The sequence below is a fragment of the Tasmannia lanceolata genome, unplaced genomic scaffold (assembly GCF_043159265.1).
Source record: "Tasmannia lanceolata isolate RefF3 unplaced genomic scaffold, GAP_Taslan_0.1 ptg000011l, whole genome shotgun sequence".
NCBI classification, from domain to species: domain Eukaryota; kingdom Viridiplantae; phylum Streptophyta; class Magnoliopsida; order Canellales; family Winteraceae; genus Tasmannia; species Tasmannia lanceolata.
The window spans coordinates 19,093,819-19,114,294 of record NW_027518688.1 but is presented as its reverse complement, the minus strand read 5'-3'; the positions used below and the strand labels follow the sequence as shown (position 1 = coordinate 19,114,294).

The 20,476-nt window shown below is 37.0% G+C and overlaps 2 protein-coding genes across 2 annotated transcripts in view; one reads left to right on the top strand and one right to left on the bottom strand.

Annotated features, from left to right (window-relative positions):
- Positions 1–3,106, top strand: part of LOC143886551 (putative nucleoredoxin 2) — a 32,312-nt gene extending 29,206 nt beyond the window's left edge. Inside the window, exon 3 of the mRNA XM_077390576.1 lies at positions 2,194–3,106. Within this exon, the coding sequence (XP_077246691.1) occupies positions 2,194–2,832 (639 nt within the window). The 3' untranslated portion in view covers positions 2,833–3,106. The remainder of the gene's footprint in view (positions 1–2,193) is intronic.
- Positions 3,107–7,472: 4,366 nt separating this feature from the next.
- Positions 7,473–10,560, bottom strand: LOC143886550 (NEP1-interacting protein 2-like). Its single transcript, XM_077390575.1, has 5 exons — positions 10,332–10,560; positions 9,262–9,440; positions 8,943–9,026; positions 8,679–8,846; positions 7,473–7,801 (listed from the first exon to the last, which is right to left on the bottom strand). Exons 1-5 carry the CDS (start codon positions 10,486–10,488, stop codon positions 7,679–7,681), a joined length of 711 nt encoding a protein of 236 aa, XP_077246690.1. The 5' UTR covers positions 10,489–10,560; the 3' UTR covers positions 7,473–7,678.
- Between the last annotated feature and the right edge of the window lie 9,916 nt (positions 10,561–20,476).

The window sequence follows — 20,476 nt, the reverse complement described above, 5'->3', positions numbered from 1 at the left end:
TGTGGGTAATAATCACAGACAAGATATAGGGTCCCACAAAAATGTGAATCACAGACAAGATAGTTGAATTTTGATGCACATTGGGTGTTCTGTTAATCAAACAGGTAGACTATCAAATGGGTAATAATCTTTATTACAGGACAATATCACAGTGTAACAACTATTGTACAGAAGCTACACAATTCTGTTATATTGTGACTATGAAAGCATGATTACATAGGTGAATTACCTAGTTTTCCTAGCAAGAACCAAACACATACAGCGCACAGAAAAATATTTTCCTCATGGCTTTAGCAAAGTAAATTATAGACACTTTTTCCAGTGAGGGATTATCAGATTGGAAATATTCAAAAGTTTAGAACCTCGTTAAATTCAAAATTATATAGGTTTGAAAAGATGAAGTGCAATATGATTGGATTAGGATAAGGTTGAGTTGGGAACTTTGGAGGTAAATTTATATTAGTTTGCTTATGAGTAGGGCTTTCAGTTAAAGATGATTAAAGTTAGATAAAAATCAGTATCCACTCAGATAATATTTAAATTACATAAGGACTTTCATATTATTTGAGATTATATAAGATCTTATTAGTTGTAAAATTAGAACAGGCATGAATTCTTGTGAATATGATACTCTATTTTCTGGCTTCTCTTATGTAGCCAACTAATTCTAGTTAATGCAGATTAGTGGAGAGTAAAAGAAAACTCTTCTTAACACATTTCATCTCTTGTTTGCACATTTACTTTGAGAACAATTACTTCTCCCTCGCCCGTACAACCTTAATGGATTTGGACTTCTTCAGTTGTAAACAGATCATTTGAGAAGATATTTGATTGTCACTTCGCTTTATTAAAAACTTAGATTTTATTTGTTGTTGGAGTCTTTTTCCAAGATATCAACAAGGAATGTGCTGTACAGCTAATTGATCCTAACTGTTTGATTCAAAAGAAAGACATTTTAGGCACCATTGATATTTGCAAGCCTTGACAGAGGAAATGGATCTTGTATCAGCATAAAACTGGTCTTTGGTGGTGGCCAACCATATCAATTGCCCCAAAATGAGACACTTGCGAAATGGATGGTGCAGCCTGGAAGCAAGGAAAAAGAATACCTTGCTTGTGAGAGTGAGCCTAGCATTCCTCTACATTTATAAATATAATATACCCCCCTTAAGATAAGGACCGCCATTACTACAAGCATGGCAAAGTCCCCTAAGTTATGGGTCACCTAGTACATCAGAAAAATAAGATAAAAGAAAAGATAATGTGATATACACTTGACTCTCTAAAGTAGTAATTGTGGGCAGTAGGGCCATGTATCAATCAACAAGAGATGTTCTTTGCCTTCATGGGTAATCAATAAGTGCCAACACCACCCCTCCCCCCCCCCCACCCCTCTAACCTGAACAGACCCTCTAGTTTCCTCAAAAGGCTACATGCATGCATCAGATTTTTTTTTAATTTCCAAATGAGTTATGAAACCTGGTGGTTGATGAGGTTGCTGGTTAGTATAGCATCAAATCTGCCAAAGTTGTCTTGTTGGCTTGATGGGTAAATAGATTAAAGCATGGGTTCTTGGGAAGGATCTAATGTAGAGATAAGCCTCTCAGTCTATCAAGTTTTCCAACATGTCGACCCATACTAGTAGAGATATCAACAAGGAATGTTCTAGATGTGTTTATTCAGTGCTGTTGGTGTGGTTGGAGGTGTGTTTCACCCACTTGTTGAAGAAGGTTAAAAGATTTGTATGGGAATAACCAAATATAATGAATTAGGAGTACGTTGGCAGTAAATGGTAATAAGTAGGTTCCCAAATTTTCAGTCTAGTTGGTAAAGGCATTTCCAAGATAAATGAGATAAACAGGGTAGCATGATGGGTTATTCTGGAAAGAAATGGTATAAATACTTAAATGGATGACAACCCTTTTTTCCTTTCTTTCCCTCTTTTTCTTTTTTTGATTATGCTGTAGACTTTTATCTCTAAGGTTTATGTTCTTGGATTGCAGTATCCCCAAAATTACACCCAGAATGCTAGTGGGTTGCACAGTCCAACTGACAATTCTTGGATAGTGAAGCAGTGAAAGTTTGCAATATAATATAGAATACAGTGTAGATGTAAAAGAACAGAAAACTCTCATTAGTAAAATTTTTATTTTATTTTAAAAAAAAAGGTCTCATGGGTATTGAGCTTTGCAGGTGACTGTTGCTTCCTTGGTAGGGAAAACAGTGGGACTCTATTTCTCAGCAAAGTGGTGCCCTCCATGCCTCAAATTCACGCCCAGGTTGATCTCAGTTTACCACAAGATCAAACAAAGACTAGTTGAAGAGAAAGATGAAGACTTTGAGATAGCACTCGTGTCAAGTGATCGTGACCAATCAGCGTTCGACTCGTACTTCGCCACAATGCCATGGCTCGCATTGCCATTCGGTGATCAAACCATCAAAGCACTTACGAAGTACTTTGACGTGCAAGCGATCCCTTGTCTGGTGATCGTGGGCCCGGATGGGAAAACAGTCACTAAACATGGTAGGAAGCTCATAAACTTACACTTTGAGAAAGCATATCCATTCACACAAGCCCAATTGAGGGAATTGGAGAGGCAGATGGATGAGGAAGCTAAGAGCCTTCCGAAATTCGAGTTCCATGAGGGTCATCGCCATGAGCTTACATTAGTGTCCGAGGGCTCGGGTGGTGGGCCCTTTATATGTTGTGGGTGCGAGGAGCAAGGGTCCGGGTGGGCATACCAGTGTATAGAGTGTGGGTACGAGGTGCATCCGAGGTGTGTCAAGGCGGTCAGACAGGTTCAAAATGACATGGTTGCTGATGCTTCTTGAGCATTTTTTTAGAACATGGTTGATGGTTCTTGGTCTAAATGTCTGATTTTGCAAGTGCATCTGTGTGTCTTGTTATATTGATTGCAGGGTTCTTGTTGATCTACCCTAAGAAAAGGAAAAAATTGTGTGGGTCTATTCTATATGTGAAGGGAAAATGTCAGTTGTTTATAGTTAATAGGAAATAGTGATGAAAATGTAATATCCTGTGTCAAAAAATCACAGGAAATAATAAAAATTATGACAAGAAGAAACAAGAGGGTGATTTGTGTGTGCAGTCTCAAAATCTGGCCTAACTTTTGCACTAAATGTCTCTGTGTTCGAGTGGAAAAGAACATCATCTAGTGGGGTTGGTTTGGAATTTGGTATGCCTCAACCTATTTATGTAATTGATGAAAAGAAATAATAATCAATCTTAAGCAAGTAACAGTATTTGGGGTCTATGGCCAAACATCATTCATGCAAAAACAATTGTGCTTTTATGACTGAGATTGAATGGGCTAACAAACAAAATTGAAAAAAGTTGAGAGCTTGAATTTATGAGTTTTAGGTGAATTTTTACATTTGTAAGGTTTTACTTGGCATTGGAGACTTGTCATGGGAGCCATCTTTTGCCATCACGTAAGTATAGATAAGATTTAATGAAGAATTTATGTTTTTTTTTTGGTAGGTAAGCTGGGATGGAACCTGCGACCTGAAGGTTGAGATACAAAGCCTCAACCATTGAGCTTTAGGCCCAACCCCTAGAGAATTTATGTTTATAAGATATTTAATGGCTAAAGAGGAATTTTTGTTTGTAAGATATTTAATAGTTATTAAAACTATACAAAGGTTTTTTAATAGCTGTAAGGAAATTTACAATTATAAAGTTTTAAATAAGTTGGGGGCATGAACATGGAAAACCAAGTTTTCCCCTTATTATATATATAGTATGCATTGAATGCTGCACAAACCAGTGACATGGCAGATAAAAAGCCAACAAAGTAAAATACAGAGCATAAGTTAATACAAAATGAAGTAAAATTGCTAGTTGCCAATCGAATAAGTTGGTGGGCTGCAAAAGTCAGAGGGAGGAGAAAATCTCTAAAGCAAAAAGTTGAAATGGTTGGAGTTTTAAATTTCTTGAAGCTGTATCTGGACTTGTTAGCCCCATCATGGGTGGAAAAAACACATCAATCTTAGCATGCGGAATTTTGTCCTTAATTTGGACGGTTTGATTCTTGGTAGTTATGAGTTTTGCAGTTGAACTATACTAATCTACTTTGCATTTTAAAACGTGGAAGTTTTTCAGCAATTGCATCCAAAATTAGGTGTTTCCTCAAGATGTAGAGTGAAAGAATCTCCCTGACTTTTCCTTGGCATTTCAATACCTTTCTGACAGAGGATGACAATAGCAGAGTGTAGCTCTATTCCTGAAAATTATCAATCTAAGCTTTTAAAATGATACTATATATCCTATGATTGCATCATTGTCATTCTAGATCCAAAATTGAATCAAAGCAAAAGCTTGAAATGAACTCAAAATGTTTGGTTTGTGGTCTCACAAGACTTATAAGAAAGTTCTTATGAGAACCCAAATGCAGATCTACAGTCTCATTGGGTATCTTTTAAGATATTTCACATATGTTAGATTTAGTCAGCAAAGGTAACTTAGGTAAGCTGTATTTGGTTCCCCTTGAAGAAAATTTGACAAAACAATGCCCAAATGAATGACCGATGAAGTTTCAAACCTATGAATCTGTAAGGGTTGCCAAGTCAATGTCAACTTCAATCCCTTCTATTAACTGGGTCAATTGTGCACTACCGACTTTAGGTAGGATGTTTATGAACATATATTATAAGGGAGCCTGAGAATCAAATTGAATTCTAAGATAATAAGTGCAAGCTGTTCAACACAGATAAACTTAGGAAGTATGATTTTCAGGCTATCGTGTAAAGGTGTAATCCGAAACTTGAACCAGGATGGATTAAACTTAACAAAATGGTTAGCTCAATCGAGGAAAAAACTCTTGGAAGTTCAGGTTCTGATTCCCACGGAGACCCTCAAACCAAGTTCATGAAATTGAGGAACACATTTCTACAGTGATAGACACGGATTCCAAATACCTGATCTAGTTACATTATGCAAAATTATCAATCAAAGCTCTAAACAAGATGCTACTTGAAGTTTTATCCTTACGACGCTAGACTCAAAGATTGAAACAAAGCAAAGGCTTGAAATGAACTCAAATTTTGACCCCCTCCCAAAAAAAAGAAAAGAACTCAAAATCTTTTTTATGACAAAGCAGAATTTCTGATAAAGTTATTATGAGAACCCATACCCCAGTATTATGTTCCGTTTGAGTAGGGGTGTAAATGGATATTCGGAAATTCGATTACCGTCCGCATCCGAATCCGTTTCAAGTGGATATTATCCGAATCCGTTTATGAGATATCCGAATCCGATTCGTTTAACATCCGAATCCGAGAAGTAAATCCTTTTTATTTATTATTAATAATATCATTAATATTTATTTTTAGTAATGACACACTATCTTTTGTTTCTATAAGAAAAGTGAATATTCTTTTTAGAAAAATAAAAATAAAAACAAAAATAGCCAAAACCCATTCCATCATATACAAAAAAAAAAGAAGGAAAAACCCAAAGACCACTACCAACACTATCATCCATCCCCATCGCCTCCCTCTCTCTCTCTGCCTTTGTTTTAAAAGGAAGAAGAGGATCTCATATATTTTAGGGCTTGAGAGTTAATTTTGTGAAGAGAATGTAGAGGTCTAGTTTTAGGGTTTGGAAAATTCATTCGAGTAAGTAGAAGAAAAAAGATAAAGTGCTGCAATAAAATGTTCGAATTTACCGGATAAACGGATACGGATAATATCCGAATTCGAACAATATCCGGCGGATACAAATTCGGTAATAGATATTAAATATCCGTCGAATCCTAATCCGAATCCGAATTCGGATAGTGTATACTGTAATCGAATTCGGATATAGCCATATCCGCTCCTAATTCGATCCGTTTACACCCCTACCTTTGAGTCTCTTTAATGATGTTTCACATAAGTTGAACAGATTTGCTCAGGTAGGCTGTCTTTGGCTCCATTGAATGTCTAATAGATCTATATGGGTAGCCAAGTCAATCTCAACTCTCATTCCTTATATAAAGTGGTCCAGTTATGCACAACCATCCTTTGTCAGATAACAGATGCTTATGACAGAATCCATATTGTAAGCAGGCCTGAGAATCAAATGGAATTTCTAAGACAATGAATTGCAAGATATTCATCACAGGTGCTCCTTAATAAGCATGAGTTTTTCTTTTTTTTTCAGCCTATTGTATAAAATTCATTAAGCATGAATTAAATTTTATGCCTAACATGTATAACTCATTTTCGGAGAGTCGAACCAGGAAGGAACAGAGTGAAAACAAATGGCTCGCTCAATCGGAAAATAGCTGGATTTGAATGTACATGTTGTGATTGCCAAGGAGACCCATAATATATTTATTCATATTTTTGAACGTCACGCAAGCATCAGATACAGTACACAGCATAAGCAATAAAAGAAACCATTTATATAGCAATAGAGACAGATTTTAAATATCTCAGGATCAGAAGAGTCTCCTCTTTTGTTGCTCATAACATCAGAGGTGAAGAAAAATGCCCATGGCAGCCTTAACTTGCCTTCAACCATATAATTAATATGACTTCTTGACTCAAAGATTGGAAAATACTCATGTATGAGCTGAAATTAACGCAAGCAGCGGATTACGTATCTCATTCGATAAGCAAAGCCAGAGGATAATTCTCCTCCCTTATAATTCTTAGGGGTGCAACTCGGGTCGGGTTCAACCTGAAAAAAAGTTGGGTCTGGTTGGGTTGAGTTCAAATCGGGTTCGGGTTGAGGGCTTGGGCAACCCGATCCAAGTGAAACCCGACATTTTTTATCATTTTTTTTATTTAGTAAGCTTAAAAACTCTGGTTGGGTATCCTCAGGTCTGGTTCATGCTGGCCTCAACCCTACCTGAGTTGCACCCCTAATATTAATTCTAGTACAAAACTTCAAAAAGTTGCTAATGATAAGGAAATTACGAGACTCTGTAATTGATAATGATTGATAATGATTTATACCAATGAACTGCTAAGGGTCACGCAACCTTACCTAGCATACATAAAGAGAGATGTAAAAATCAAACTGTCAATTAAAGAATCTGGTTTGACAATAAAGCATTGTGTGAGAATTTTGGGATTCACTTGTAGAAAACAAAGGACAGTAACAACCATAGAAAATTAGTGGCTGTAACCCACTTTCTAGTAAAAGATAGTCATCTATTATTTTTTCAAATAGAAATTTAACCAAATCCCTAAACTTCTTGAAAAGTGGATGACTCCCAACTAAACCATCCCTCAAATAACTAGATCCAATCCATAATATTTGAGCTTCCATGATTAACTACACAAGCTCTGAACAGTTCAGCACTTCAGTTTCTTATAGATTAAAGTAAATGTTCCATTATCGATGTGTAAGTTTTGGAATTTCTCCTGCACTTCCTCTGATCATGCAAGAGAGGATTACAGGAAGAAAAGACAGGATTTCAAATCTCGATACGTGTTTTCCAATTTTGCAGTATGTTCATCAATCGTTAATGCCAAAACAGTTGGATTGCGAATGTTTTCAGTGAACAGCAGATGGGAATCAGAACTACATGATCGGTTATACAAAAGAACTAGTTACAGAGAAGGTGGAAAAAAAGACAAGAATAAATATCAAAGAATAGAGAAGAATCTACAGCCTCAACAATGGCATATACATCTCAGCATCTCATAATTTACAGTAGGAAAAAACGAACTACAGATCCCGTCTGCATAGTGGGCAGGAACCATGCCTGATGAGCCAGTTATCAATGCAAGGTGGATGAAAGATGTGCTGACAATGAGGCAAGCTCCGCACTGTTTCCCCAAGTTGAAAGTCCTGAAAAGGGCAACAAGAACAGAATGTTAATTGAAACCCACATCTTTCAACTTTATCCTTATTTTATTGGATCCGTCTACTTTCAAGCATGGTTTTAAATTTCAGCCGAAATATTTTGATTTCTTAGATTCGGAAAAATACAACTTTTTGTTCCAAATGTTGGGATTTCGTTAATGTTTCAGTCAAAATATGCGAAACAAGCAACTTTTCAGATTAAAAAAAGAAGAAGCAAGGTAGCTATTGAAATGTTGACATTTCAACCGACCGAAACCTTAACAAAAATCAACTCTACTAGCAGAAAAAAGGAGAACAATATCCGTTATGATATTTCTAAAAAACGATAAAAATTAAACAAAAAAACCAGTGCTGAAGAATCTTACTTATCCTTATTTTATTGAACCCATCTACTTTCAGGCATGGTTTTAAATTTCAGCCAAAACAATTTGTTTTGGCCAAAATATTTTGATTTCAGCGGCTACCGAAACAAAATCCAATTAGATTTGGAAAAATACCACATTTCGCCCAAAATTTCTAGATTCCATTAATATTTCGGCCGAAATATGCTAAACATGCAACTGTTCAGATAAAAAAAAGTTTATGTTGAAATGACGACATTTCGACCGAAACCCTGACAAAAATAACTCTACTCGCAGAAAAGAGAAGAAGAACGAGTTCCTTTATGATATTGCTAAAAAACAGACAAAAAATAAACAGAAAAACCAATGCTGAAGAATGTTACCTAAATTTCGGTCATGAATTCTTACCGAAATGTTTCCGTGATTTTACAAGAATAGGGCCGAAATTTCATACCGAAACTGAAACCAAAATTTAAAACCATGCATTCAAGTGTAAGCTAATCATAGCGAATAACACTGACCTGTAGGCACACTGAACAACATATTTTCTCCCCAGAGGCATCCATATTGTTTTTTGCTGTAATCTTGATCTTTGGGAGCTTCTCAACTGAATCCACTGCCAGCCCTTTGGTGCCACCCGTACCAAAAATGTCGCGACCCTCCTCAAAAGTTGTTTCCATGGAACTAATCTGCAACAAAAAAAGAGCCAAAAAGTGTCATCGCATCACAATGGAGGATTAAATCTAGTTTCAACCATCAAAATTCACCTCAGTAAGTATAGGTACCTGACTCTGTACTAAACTCAGTATTACGGGACCGACCTGCTCGCGAACGAGCCTCCCAGTCAAAAGACTAGCAAGGATATCAATCTGTAAGAATCAAATTACAACATAAATAACTACCCAATAAGAAATATACAAGAAATGTGCAACTTCAGATCTAGCTTTAAGATCAGATTCAGGAATCTGACATCAAATAAGGTTCTTATAAAATTCTCTTCACTTTCCACAATCCACAATGGATACACAAAAACCACAAATATATAATGAATAAAATCGTAAATGGCATTGAAAAAACAATCAAACAAACTAGATTCTAATTTACCATGTATAGCAAACTCCAAATTCCTGATTCATCAGAACGCCAGATACGAAGAGATGATTCGAGGACCTCAATTGAGAAAACAGCTCCAGAAATAGCTCCAATTCCAGCCCCCCGAAAGAACCCACTCTCGGTCGCTTGGCCTACAATGGCCCCTGTCATGGCCCCTAAGATAGAACCCACTGCAACCTCATAGAAATCAGAAATTTGCATAGATAACAAAGAAGAAACCTTAGTTATTATTAACATATATGTTAAAATGCTAAAAAAAACAGAACTAGACAAGGACATTGTTCATCTTAGTTATGCATAGACAATGAAGAGGAAGACCCAGTTGGGTTTTACATGAAGAGACTTTCAGGGGATATAAGAGCAAACAGTTTCAATAAAAAACAAAATGGATAGATGTTAAAATTCTAAAAAATTACAGAACTGGACAAAGACATTGCCTATCTTAGTTATGCCTAGACAATGAAAAAGAGAAAAAACCCATCTGGGTTATACAAGAAGAGACTTTCAGGGGAAATCAGGGCAAATAAATTCAAGAAAAAAAATTGGCAGAATTAACTTTAAACATACAAATCACACATAATTAAACAAGAAAAGAAGAAACCCATATCAGAAATCAACAGCAATTCCTGAATCAGAACCCTCCTCAGCGAAATCTCAATGTAGCTTTAAGACCAAAAGAAGAAGAAAAATGCATAAACAATGAAAAAAAGAGGAAGACCCATCTAGGTTTTACATGAAGAGACTTTTAGGGGATATCAGGGCAAACATTTTTTTTTTTTCAAGAAAAATGGCATTTTTTTCAATAAAAAATGGCATAACCAATTTTAAACATACAAATCACACATAATTAAACAAGAAAAAGAGAAACACATATGAGAAATCAGAACCCTCCTCAGTAAAATCCCAAATGTAGCTTTAAAACCCAAAGATAAAAAAGAAAGAAAGAAAGAAAAATACCATCTTTCTCAATTTAATTCTCTGTTGGTTTCTTCAATTAAAACCAGATTTTAATCACAGATAAGAAAAAGAAAGAAGAAAGGAGTTTAGAAAAAAGGACCAACCCATTGCAAAGAAGAAAGTGAGTACTGCTGAAATGATCTTGCCAAACAATGAAGAAACAAAAGATTCTCCATTATCTCTTCTTGCTCTTTCAACCCAAATGCGAGGAGGTGGAGTCAGAGGAAGAGATGAGAAAGAACAGACTCTCTCAGTTGGCATTTTTTCTTGTGTGAGAACGCCCAATAATGGTCGTGGTGAGAGGATAGCTGAAATATAAGAGAGACTGAGAGAGGACTTTTTTTGGGGGGTTTTGCAAAAGAATTCTTCTACTTTGCTTTATTTGTAAAGAGAGTCTTCTAGTTTTAAAATTTGCAAATAGAGTCATCATGTTTGAGGGAATTTTGCAAATCATGTCATAAATTTATTACCAAAATACCCATGGTAGATTATTTTTTATTTTGTTTCATTGAAAAAACCAACATGTCATATATACTTAGCTTTCTTATGAATGCACAAAAAAATTACCTTGTAAAAAGACCAAAATGCCCATGACAGTCACAGTCAATGATAAGTTTTAGGTCAAGAGTGTTGGAAACTTCATATATACTAGCTTGCTTATGCATGGGTGTGTAAAAAAAAAAAATGGACTCATACCTTCAAATTCATGATGTGTAAAATTGTGTGGATGTACCCCCAAGGTAAAATGGTGGGCCCCACCCTATGCATGGGTTTGAATTGAGTTGGCGGAACCCAACCCATCCTATCAAAACATATCATCACTAGCATCATGGGAATTTTGCTCTTTTACAAGGTAATATTCATCTTTTCACATATAAAGACATTCCTGGTCTTTTGTGAGAAAAAACAAACCTACCATAGCTATTTTAGTCACAAATTGATGGCAATTCCCATATTCGGGTCTATTTAAGATATTTGGAGGTTGATTTATCACTTCCCTTTGCAAATTGTGAAACTAGAAGACAGACTTTGTAAATAAATCAAAGTTGAGTACTTCTTTTGCAAAAGCCCCTAGTTTTTTTTTTTTTTTTTATGGTCGGTTAGGGAGAAGACTTAGTTGTTAAGAGAAGGGCCAAAAAAAAAACCAACAAAACGCATTTAAAGCATCCCACAAAGTCCTCTCTCTCTCTCTCTCTCTCTCTCTCTCTCTATTAATTTGTTTTTTTTTTTGTATGACAAAGAAAAGATAACCTCTTATTTTTGGGGCCCTCTCAAACCTCTCCACATATAAAAGGAAGTTTCTTTTTTGGCAACCCAACCGTGTAATCGAAGAAAGAAGATTGGAAGACGAAGCTTCTCGTATCAATCACGCGTCCAAAACCCACAAGAGAGAGAGAGAGAGAGGTCACATGTCAAAGTTTCATGGCAACCTCTAGTTAAGAAAGAGGTTGTTCTATCATGAGAGATTTCTTGAAATTACTACAACCTTCCAATAAGTTGAAAGAGAGACCTAACTATGTCTATGGTCTACCCACCCACTCACTCTTGTTTGTCTTTACCAGGAATAAACAAACAAAAGGGAGTGGAAAGCGGTGGAATTATCTTTTCTCTGTTTGGATTGCAAGAAAAATATTTCTCGTAAAAAAAAAATTCTTACGAAAATTTAGAGGAAAATGAACTTGGTTCAAGTTTTCTTTTTTTCTTTTTGTGAAAAAAAAAAAGGTAGGAAATTTTAGAAATATGTTTCCTTTCCAAACTTTTCTAAAACATTCCTTGGATTATAAGGTATTTCATACGTAAATGAAACTTTATGTTAATAAGGTTTTAAATAAAAACATTCCTTGGATTATAAGGTATTTCATACCTAAATGAAACTTTATGTTTATAAGGTTTTAAATAACCTCAACGGCCACGCAAGTATTCCCATTATATATAGTATAGATAGATGATGGTTATTTTAAGAATAATGATATGGTGACCCAATTGGGAACCGAGAGTGTAACCTAACAAATAGCCTCTTAACACATTAGAAATCTTTCCCTTGATTTTTGGCTTTTTTCTCCATGGAAAATGGCAAAACTACCCTCCCATGCCATGTGGCATGTGGGGATTTGTTATGTTACACTTTCAGTTCCACTCTCGGTCTCCATAACAGCACTCCTTTTCGGCATTTTCAATCTTTTATATTTTTTTTAAGAAATGACTATTTTTTCGTACTTTTATTTGTCATTTTCACCACAAAGAAATATTGGGAAAGTTGAGGATAGGAGTGCAACTTGGGTCGGGTTGGATCAAGTTGAGGGTTGGATCGGTTTGAGGCCAACCCTAGTCCAACCCAAGATTGCATTCCCTCAACCCTAACCCAACCCAACCCAACCTAAGATAGCATTCCCTCAACCCTAACCCGACCCAACCTAAGCCTCGGGTTAAGGATGGTTAACCCTAGCCCAACTACCTCTAAATCTCTAAACCCTAACCCAACACATCTAACCCGAAATTGGGTCGGGTTGAGTCGAGTCGGGTTCAAGTTCACCTAGGGCCAAATAGAAAAATACAAGAAAAAATATAATCAAAAGAAAATAGAGTTAAAATTTGGGGATGGAAGTCGGGTTTAGGTCGGGTTGCCAAGGCCTCAACCCTGACCCAACCCGAAATGAAATCGGGTTGGCTTTTCCCAACCCAACCTGAGAAAAATGCTAACCCAACCCGAGCCAAAATCGGGTTGTTTGGTTCGGGTTGAGCCCGACCCAAGTGGCACCCCTAGTTGAGGGATGCCACTTCCCATGTCCTTATCATTTGAGTGAATGAATTTCTTTTATTTTTGGAAATCATATCTACACGGCTGCACCCTTGTTTTCATATTAACACAGGTTTCTTTATTCATGGGTTTCTAATTTGCTCTTAAAGGCAGGTACAGTGCTAAAAAAGCTATTGACAACTAACTAATTAGAAAAATCTTAATAAAATGAGGTTAGTATTACCAAAGCAAGAGAGTGTAGATATCATTTCTCTTTATTTTTAATGTCTTTTACTGGGTCTATAGCACATGCAGGACATGGGGTGAGGCGTTTACGATGGTTGATCTTTTGACCCATGTAGAGAAAAGATCCCAATCACTTTAGCATGGGCATCAAATATTAATAAATCAAATGTTATAGGGTAACAGTTATAGGGCCTCTCTTAGAGGGGTTGTTATATGATGTATGTTCATATTTTTTAAAGAAAAAAAAAGAGTAGCCAAAACTACTAGTGGGGGTCATTTGTTTTGTTCAATGATCTAAACCATTTATCTCCCTTTTGGCAACCCCCACAAAGCAGCAATTGAAGGTGTGTTTAGAGATAACAATGATGTCATTACTTGTGCCTTTTTAAGTCCGATTGGTTTAACATATTATTGAGGTTGAGGTTCGTACTCCACACTGGCAAAGGCCTCTTTAGGGTCTACATGAGTAGAAAATCTTTTGGGCAAATCCAATCCGATTGTGTACAAGTAAATGAAAAGTAAAAAGACAAACATAAGCCACAAGATAACACTAAGATTTGAGAAAACACTATACAAGGATTACAATGGATTAATCCAAACCACAAATCAGAAATTCTTTCATTGCTTCTCAACTAAGATCGTAAACAAGAGATAACCCGAGAAAAAGAACAGAGAAAAGTCCCTCTTCTTTCTCCCTATCTCTTTCTCTCTCCTGTCTCGCTTTCTCTAGCCCAAATCTCTTGCCGACACTCTTGTGCAACTCCCACACACAAAGAGGATACCACCACACTTGGTTGTTGACACAAGAGGATTTATCCTTAGGTTTTCAAAAAAAAAGTACTAAACTAACATCTTTCTATTTTGTCTCCCTTTCCTATTTTGATTTCCCAACGACGACAGGAAAGTAGTGAAGGAAATAAGGAAACCTTCCCAACAATCTCCACCTTGACTTATTTCCTTACCACCTGAAGATATTTCGTTGATGTCGCCACCAGTCTGTTGTTCCATAAACCACTATTGGCCGTCCAAAGTACCAGCCACACACCCTCGAATCATCCTGTTTCTGTCTCCTAATTCGAACACCATAGCCAATACACATGTGTAGCTGCCGACCCGTTGACTCAACCGGTCAACTCCAGAGAGGGATCTCGATCCATCCTCCCCAACGCATGTACCACTATCACCTTCTTACCATCGTTTGCAACCTAGAAATACGCCCCTACACCAACTACGAAAGAGCCCTTGTGCATGTGCGTGCCCCACTACGTTTCTAACTATCCATCGAGTTCTTAGGATCACTAATCACCGTGTCCCGACCAGATGATATAATTCAATACACTTTTCTCCTTTCATCAGAATCATACAACTAAGTGTGCTTTTCATGGCTCCACCTGCAGCTAAATACCTGTAACCTTGGAGTCCAACCGCCAAATGATACTAAATTCTTTCACATCTTTGGGACATACGTCACACCACCCAAAGTATGAATCCTTCCTTCGAACATCTCGATCTTCACCGTTCCAACTCACGTGACATCACAATTTGACCCATCACCCAAAGACACTACACCTACCCTTATCTCCTAGAATGTTTTAAAAATATTCTCTCTTGGCGCATGCATGAACAGAGCACCATAAATCTAAAATCCACTCATCAAGAGGAGAAATGTGATTACCTATGGAGTCTGTGAGAACATCCCCAACCTTTTTGCTCTGCTTATTGGTTATAGCCATCACAGTATTTTTAGCACCAACATTCGACTGGTTAGCTCGCTTCGGACAATCTTGTTTTATGTGGTTGTACTCCTTGCAAAAGTAGCATTGCACACCCTTTCCGTAAATTGTGAATCTTGACCTGCCTTTTCTTGATCCTTTGTCAAACGACCTTCCTTCTTCACTACTATCACGAACATCCAACCCGTGCTCTTGACCAACAGCTTGATAAGGCCTCCTCCTAGTGTCATTTGATAAGAGTGTCATTGTGACTTCTTCTACCTTCATGGTATCCTTACCGCATAATAACGTAGTCACTAGATTGTCATATGAATCAAACAGTGAAGTAAAAAGCCAAATGTCCTTTTCTTCTTCCTTCATCTTTTCTTCAACCTTGTGGAGATGATCCACAAGTTAGTTAAACAGAGTCATGTGTTCCAGAATAAATCTATTTTCCTACACTTTAAACCCGTACATTTGTTGCTTCATATATAATCGGTTGGCCAAGCTTTTTAACATGTAAAGCTTTTCCAACTTCTTCCATAACTTAGGCGCCAATTCTTCTTCCATAACGTTAAAAAGAACGTTACCCACCAGACATAGTCGGATTGTATTGACCTCCTTAGACTCAATGTCTTCTCACTCGGCATTTGTCATCTTCTCTGGCTCACATCATTTTCCTTCAACGCCTTAGCCAGGGCCTATTGAACTAGAATGTCCTTCACCCTCATTTGTCATAGAGTGAAGCTGACCTTTCTGTTGAACATGTCGATGTTCAACTAAGTAGAACTCGATTTTACCACCATTTTAGACTTCTCACTTTTCGTTGTAGGGATTCACTTAAAACAAGAATATCTTGGATAATCTTTCTACCCTTTGTCCATCACTACAACTGCAATCCAATCATAACACGATCACCCTACCCAGCCTCAACGATCGCTCCACCAACCTCAACGATCACTCCAACCACAGCTCTGATACCACTTGTTGATAAAATCTATCGGGCAAATTCGATCCGTTCGTGCACAAGTAAATAAAAAGTAGAAAGATATACACATGCCGCAAGATGAACACCGGGATTTTACATGGTTTGGTCAAGATGCTTACATCCACGGGCGAGAACATGATCTTTCACTATGAGAAAACAATATACAAGGATTACAATGGATTAACCCAAACCCACAAACTCTCAACCCTTTCCTTGCTTCTCAGCCAAGATCGTACATGCGATAACCAGAGAAAACTCCCAAGAGAAAAGACCCGATAAGAAGCCCTCTTCTCTCTCCCTTTCTCTTTCTCACTCTCCTCTCTGATCTAGCCCAAACCTCTTGCCGCCACTCCTGTGCAACCGCAACACACAGAGTCTCCCACCACTCTTGGTTGTTGACCACAAGAGGTTTTCTATCCTTAGGTTTTCAAATAAAAACTTAACCTAACATCTTTCTATTTTGCCTTCCTTTCCTATTTTGATTTGCCAACCCCAACAGGAAAGAAGCAAAGGAAATAAGACAACCTCCCAACAAGATGGAAGGTAAATCCGAGGTAGAAGATGATTCGTCTAATGCTATTTCTTGGGATAAAAGTAAGAGTATCGGTCCTTCGTGACTAGCTAAGTTTTTGGATGGAAATTTGCACTATGCATCACTGTGTTTTTTGTTTTTTCTTTCGTCCATATTCTTAGGAGTGCCAACAATCTTGGGGATGGGTTGGCTAAATCAGCCTTAAGATACTCTTTCTACTCTGGCCAATCCCTGCCCAATGTCAAGCAATTGAAAGATGGTTTCTATTAATATAGTTATTTTTCACTTAAAAATCTAAATGTTTCATCTATTAGGCCCTGCTATAGACGGGTCATGCACTAAAAGAAAATAAATAGAAAATGGTCCACATTCATCAAGAAAGCCTCCAAAAATTAGAGGCTTAGGATCAATCGATGGGTGCGAATTTCGGTGCATGGCCCATTCATTGCAAGGCCTTGTAGATAAATAATTTAGATCATTGAACAAGTGAGCCCTACTTTACATTTGTCTACTCATATTTTTGAAGGAAAAATATGTGTTGGGACTCAGGTAGAACCATAGTTAGCAAAACGATATTCGGCAAAAAAAGGGGGGACAAGAGAAATTCAAGTTTAATACAGTATTGGTTAAAAAAAAGTAGTTAATGCATTTAAAATTTTGTCATTTGAAAAATATAGTGGGGATACAATTGGAAAGTTGGCCAAAAAACGCATTTAAAATAGTTAAAACATGTTTTAAACATGTTTAAAACGTTTTCCTCAAAAAATGAGTTTTTTTGCTGTAAAAGTTTAGTATTAAGCGGCACACCAATAAAAACATGTTTTTCTTTAAAATAACAGAGTTAGCGAACTATGGGAACTCACCCTTAAAAGCTAGCCCAAGCTAATCATTAAGAGGACGGTACCCGAGCCCTTATAAGCCTAACCACATCTCTTTCACTTTTCCGATGTGCGATCTTTGCTTTCGCGTGGAACCCCAACAATCTCCCCTTCCACGGGGGAGCAACGTGAGAACTTGGAGATTTTCTTCAAGGGATTTTTCACCATCCTCGAGGGCAAACCAAAGTTACCACGCCCCGACTCTAGTACAACTTGTCAGGACCTTGGTAGAACTCACCATTAAAAGCTAGCCCAAGCTAGCTGTTAAGGGGAGGGTACCCGAGCCCTTATAAGCCCATCCACATCTCTCACTTTTCCAATGTGGGATCTTTGCTTTCGCGTAGAACCCCAACAATATGTAACAATATCAATTGTCTCAATCAACACACCCATGGTCAATGAATGATAAAAAAAAAGCATCATTACGAGGGAGAATGTAATTACTTTCAGAACAGATAGATTGCTTGGTGTTACATATGTTTTAAAAGTTTAAAAATTAGAAATATTCGTTAACTTCACTTGAATGTTATTGAAGTTATGTTTCTTGTGTTAGCAACAAACAATTTTTCTAGGTTGAAAAAAAAAACCCTTGTCTAATCTTGGTCTTTAACAAAACGAAAATCCTAAGTTGAGAAACAGGGAAACAAGAAAATGATTTCTAATGAAAATTATTGATATGGAGTTCGATTGAAACACAACAAACAAAGAAATTAGAAAAAAAAAAACACAAATCAAGGTACCCAAAAGGTCTATAGGCAAGATCTTATATAGAATCCCTACCTTAATCTCAGAGCAACAATTTCACCTAAACACAAAAATTACATTATACAGGACAATAACTATCATTTTTGTGAGTGAAACATTGTCCCTATAATACACCTAAGCTTTCATATTATTATTATTATGGATATAGTTTGCTAATAAATCTAAACTCAATTCTGAACTACTTCTTCCACAAAAATACTCAAAGGCTCGGTTCACTTGCCTTCTTGAGAAAGGAAAGGAGAAGAAAGTAAGCCAATTTTTTCCGTGATTGGACATGATTTGACATTTTCCGTTGTTCACTCGTTTTCTCGGGAAAGCGGAAATACGCAGGTGGAAATAGAAATAATGACGTGGAAAACTAACTTTTTTGCACTTTCCCTCTAAATTTTCTCTCCAAAAGGATGAGAAAACCACTTTGCCTGCATACTTTCTTTGCCTTTCTCGGCCAAGTGAACAACAGAATTTTCTCACCGAAAGAAATTTTCTCACAGTTTCTTTTCCTTTCTTTTCTAGTTTTCCACGCCAGATTCTTTTCCTGCAGCTAGAAAACAAGCGAACAGAGCCAGAAAGAAGAGCAAAAGACAAAGGTAAGAGTGAAGTTTCCCTGAGAGCAAGATCACAATTAATATTAGTGTAGAAATATATTGAAGAAAGAAGAATAGCCACATAATTAATGCAAAGAACTGTCATAATAAAGTATATAACCCATCAAAGGCTATTTCAAGCAACAAACTTAATGAAACATACAGTTATAGATTGTTATAGAAGGAAGGAGAAAGAGAAGTAAGACAGTCTCATAATTAAGGTTGTTTGCATAAATGTAAGAAACTAAGAGAGCTTTAAATTTGCAACCTGGCTGTGACAAAAGGGCTCTTTCACAATGGATGTGCTGAAACATAAGAAAAGCCAAAAGTACAAGCACAGGCCATTTGCAAAATAATGCAAGGGGACTGATATCTGCACTACCATATTTTGATAATGGCACTACTAAGATGGGACCATTTAATCATGAAGATCCATCGTGGGGCCCAAAAATCACTGGTATCGTACCTATTTCTTCAATATTTGGCTCCTATGAAGTCTCTTTCTTTGCTACAGCTGATAAAACTCGTTGCTTTGAATGATGCATATGTAGAAAGCCTCACACGTGTTATATCTTAGACCTAAGGTTGATATTATGATCATATCTCAACAATGATTTACCCTATAAAACATTATTCATAAAAGCACAGATGGTTGGAACGTTATTAGGTACGCACCTCGACTTTCTTATGTATAGTAAAAAGGATAGAAAATTTAAATTTTCGATGCCTAAAGTATGGGGCTGTCAATGGACCCAATTCGGATCGGATTCACATATGTATGTGTCACAATTCATTTGAATTCTAGTACTTGGTGGGATCCGCAGATCGTATTTTCTGTGTTTGTGGCAGTCTCATGAAGAATCAAACCGTCCATTTGAATATCCAAGGTCAGTAGGTCTTACTATTGTTTTACACAATTAAATTTTTGGACAATATTAGAATTTTCAGTACATGCATTTCAGTTTGATGAGAATTTTTTTTAGTTTTACAATATTGGATGTAATATTCCAAAAATTACCCTCATGGCTAGCCTGTAAGTAGAAAAATAATGGGTGTTTTTGTACTATAGAAAAAATGAATTTGGGACAATTCATTGGCTTTTTTATGGGGTATGGGTCACACCCAAATAATTAAGGGTTGTGTCTAGGCCTCCATGAGACAATCCAACTAACCCACAGGCCACATCATTTGTCAGTGTCCCACCTATTTGGACTTTGGAGTAGATCAGAAATTTTTAATTGTAAGTGTCAATGTCTCGTTCGTGCCTCTGAACTTCGAGAAATTTTTTTACTTATCAACTCAATCAAAGATGATTTATCCATTCTAATTGTACCTTTGTAAGCTGTTCATATGAAAATGAAGGGATTTGTTAGGAACCACCACAGAAGGCATTTCGCGGGTGGCTGTTGTGCGGGAAAGCAACCACCTCAGACAGGGGCGGAGCCAGTAATTTACTCCAGGGGCCGGAATTTTTATTTTTTTATTTTTTTTTTTTTGGGGGGTGGGTGGGGGTCGGGGGGGGGCGCTTACCATTACAGGCGTTTAGGAATGCTGGTAAATCTATTTTTCTTTTAGCCCTTGTACTCATAAAAGGGATTTTGCAAGTCTTTGGGAGGCCATGGCCACCCCGATGCTATTTGTGGCTCCATCCCTAACCTCAGATGAATTAAATGAATAAGACAAAATCTGAGCCTACTCGAAAATGGCTTCTATGATAGTCCCTAGCAAATCCCGAAAATAAAATATGGCTGGCAAACTAGGCAATTTTGCGGAAAACCATTTCACAGTTCACCTTTGCACGGGAGAA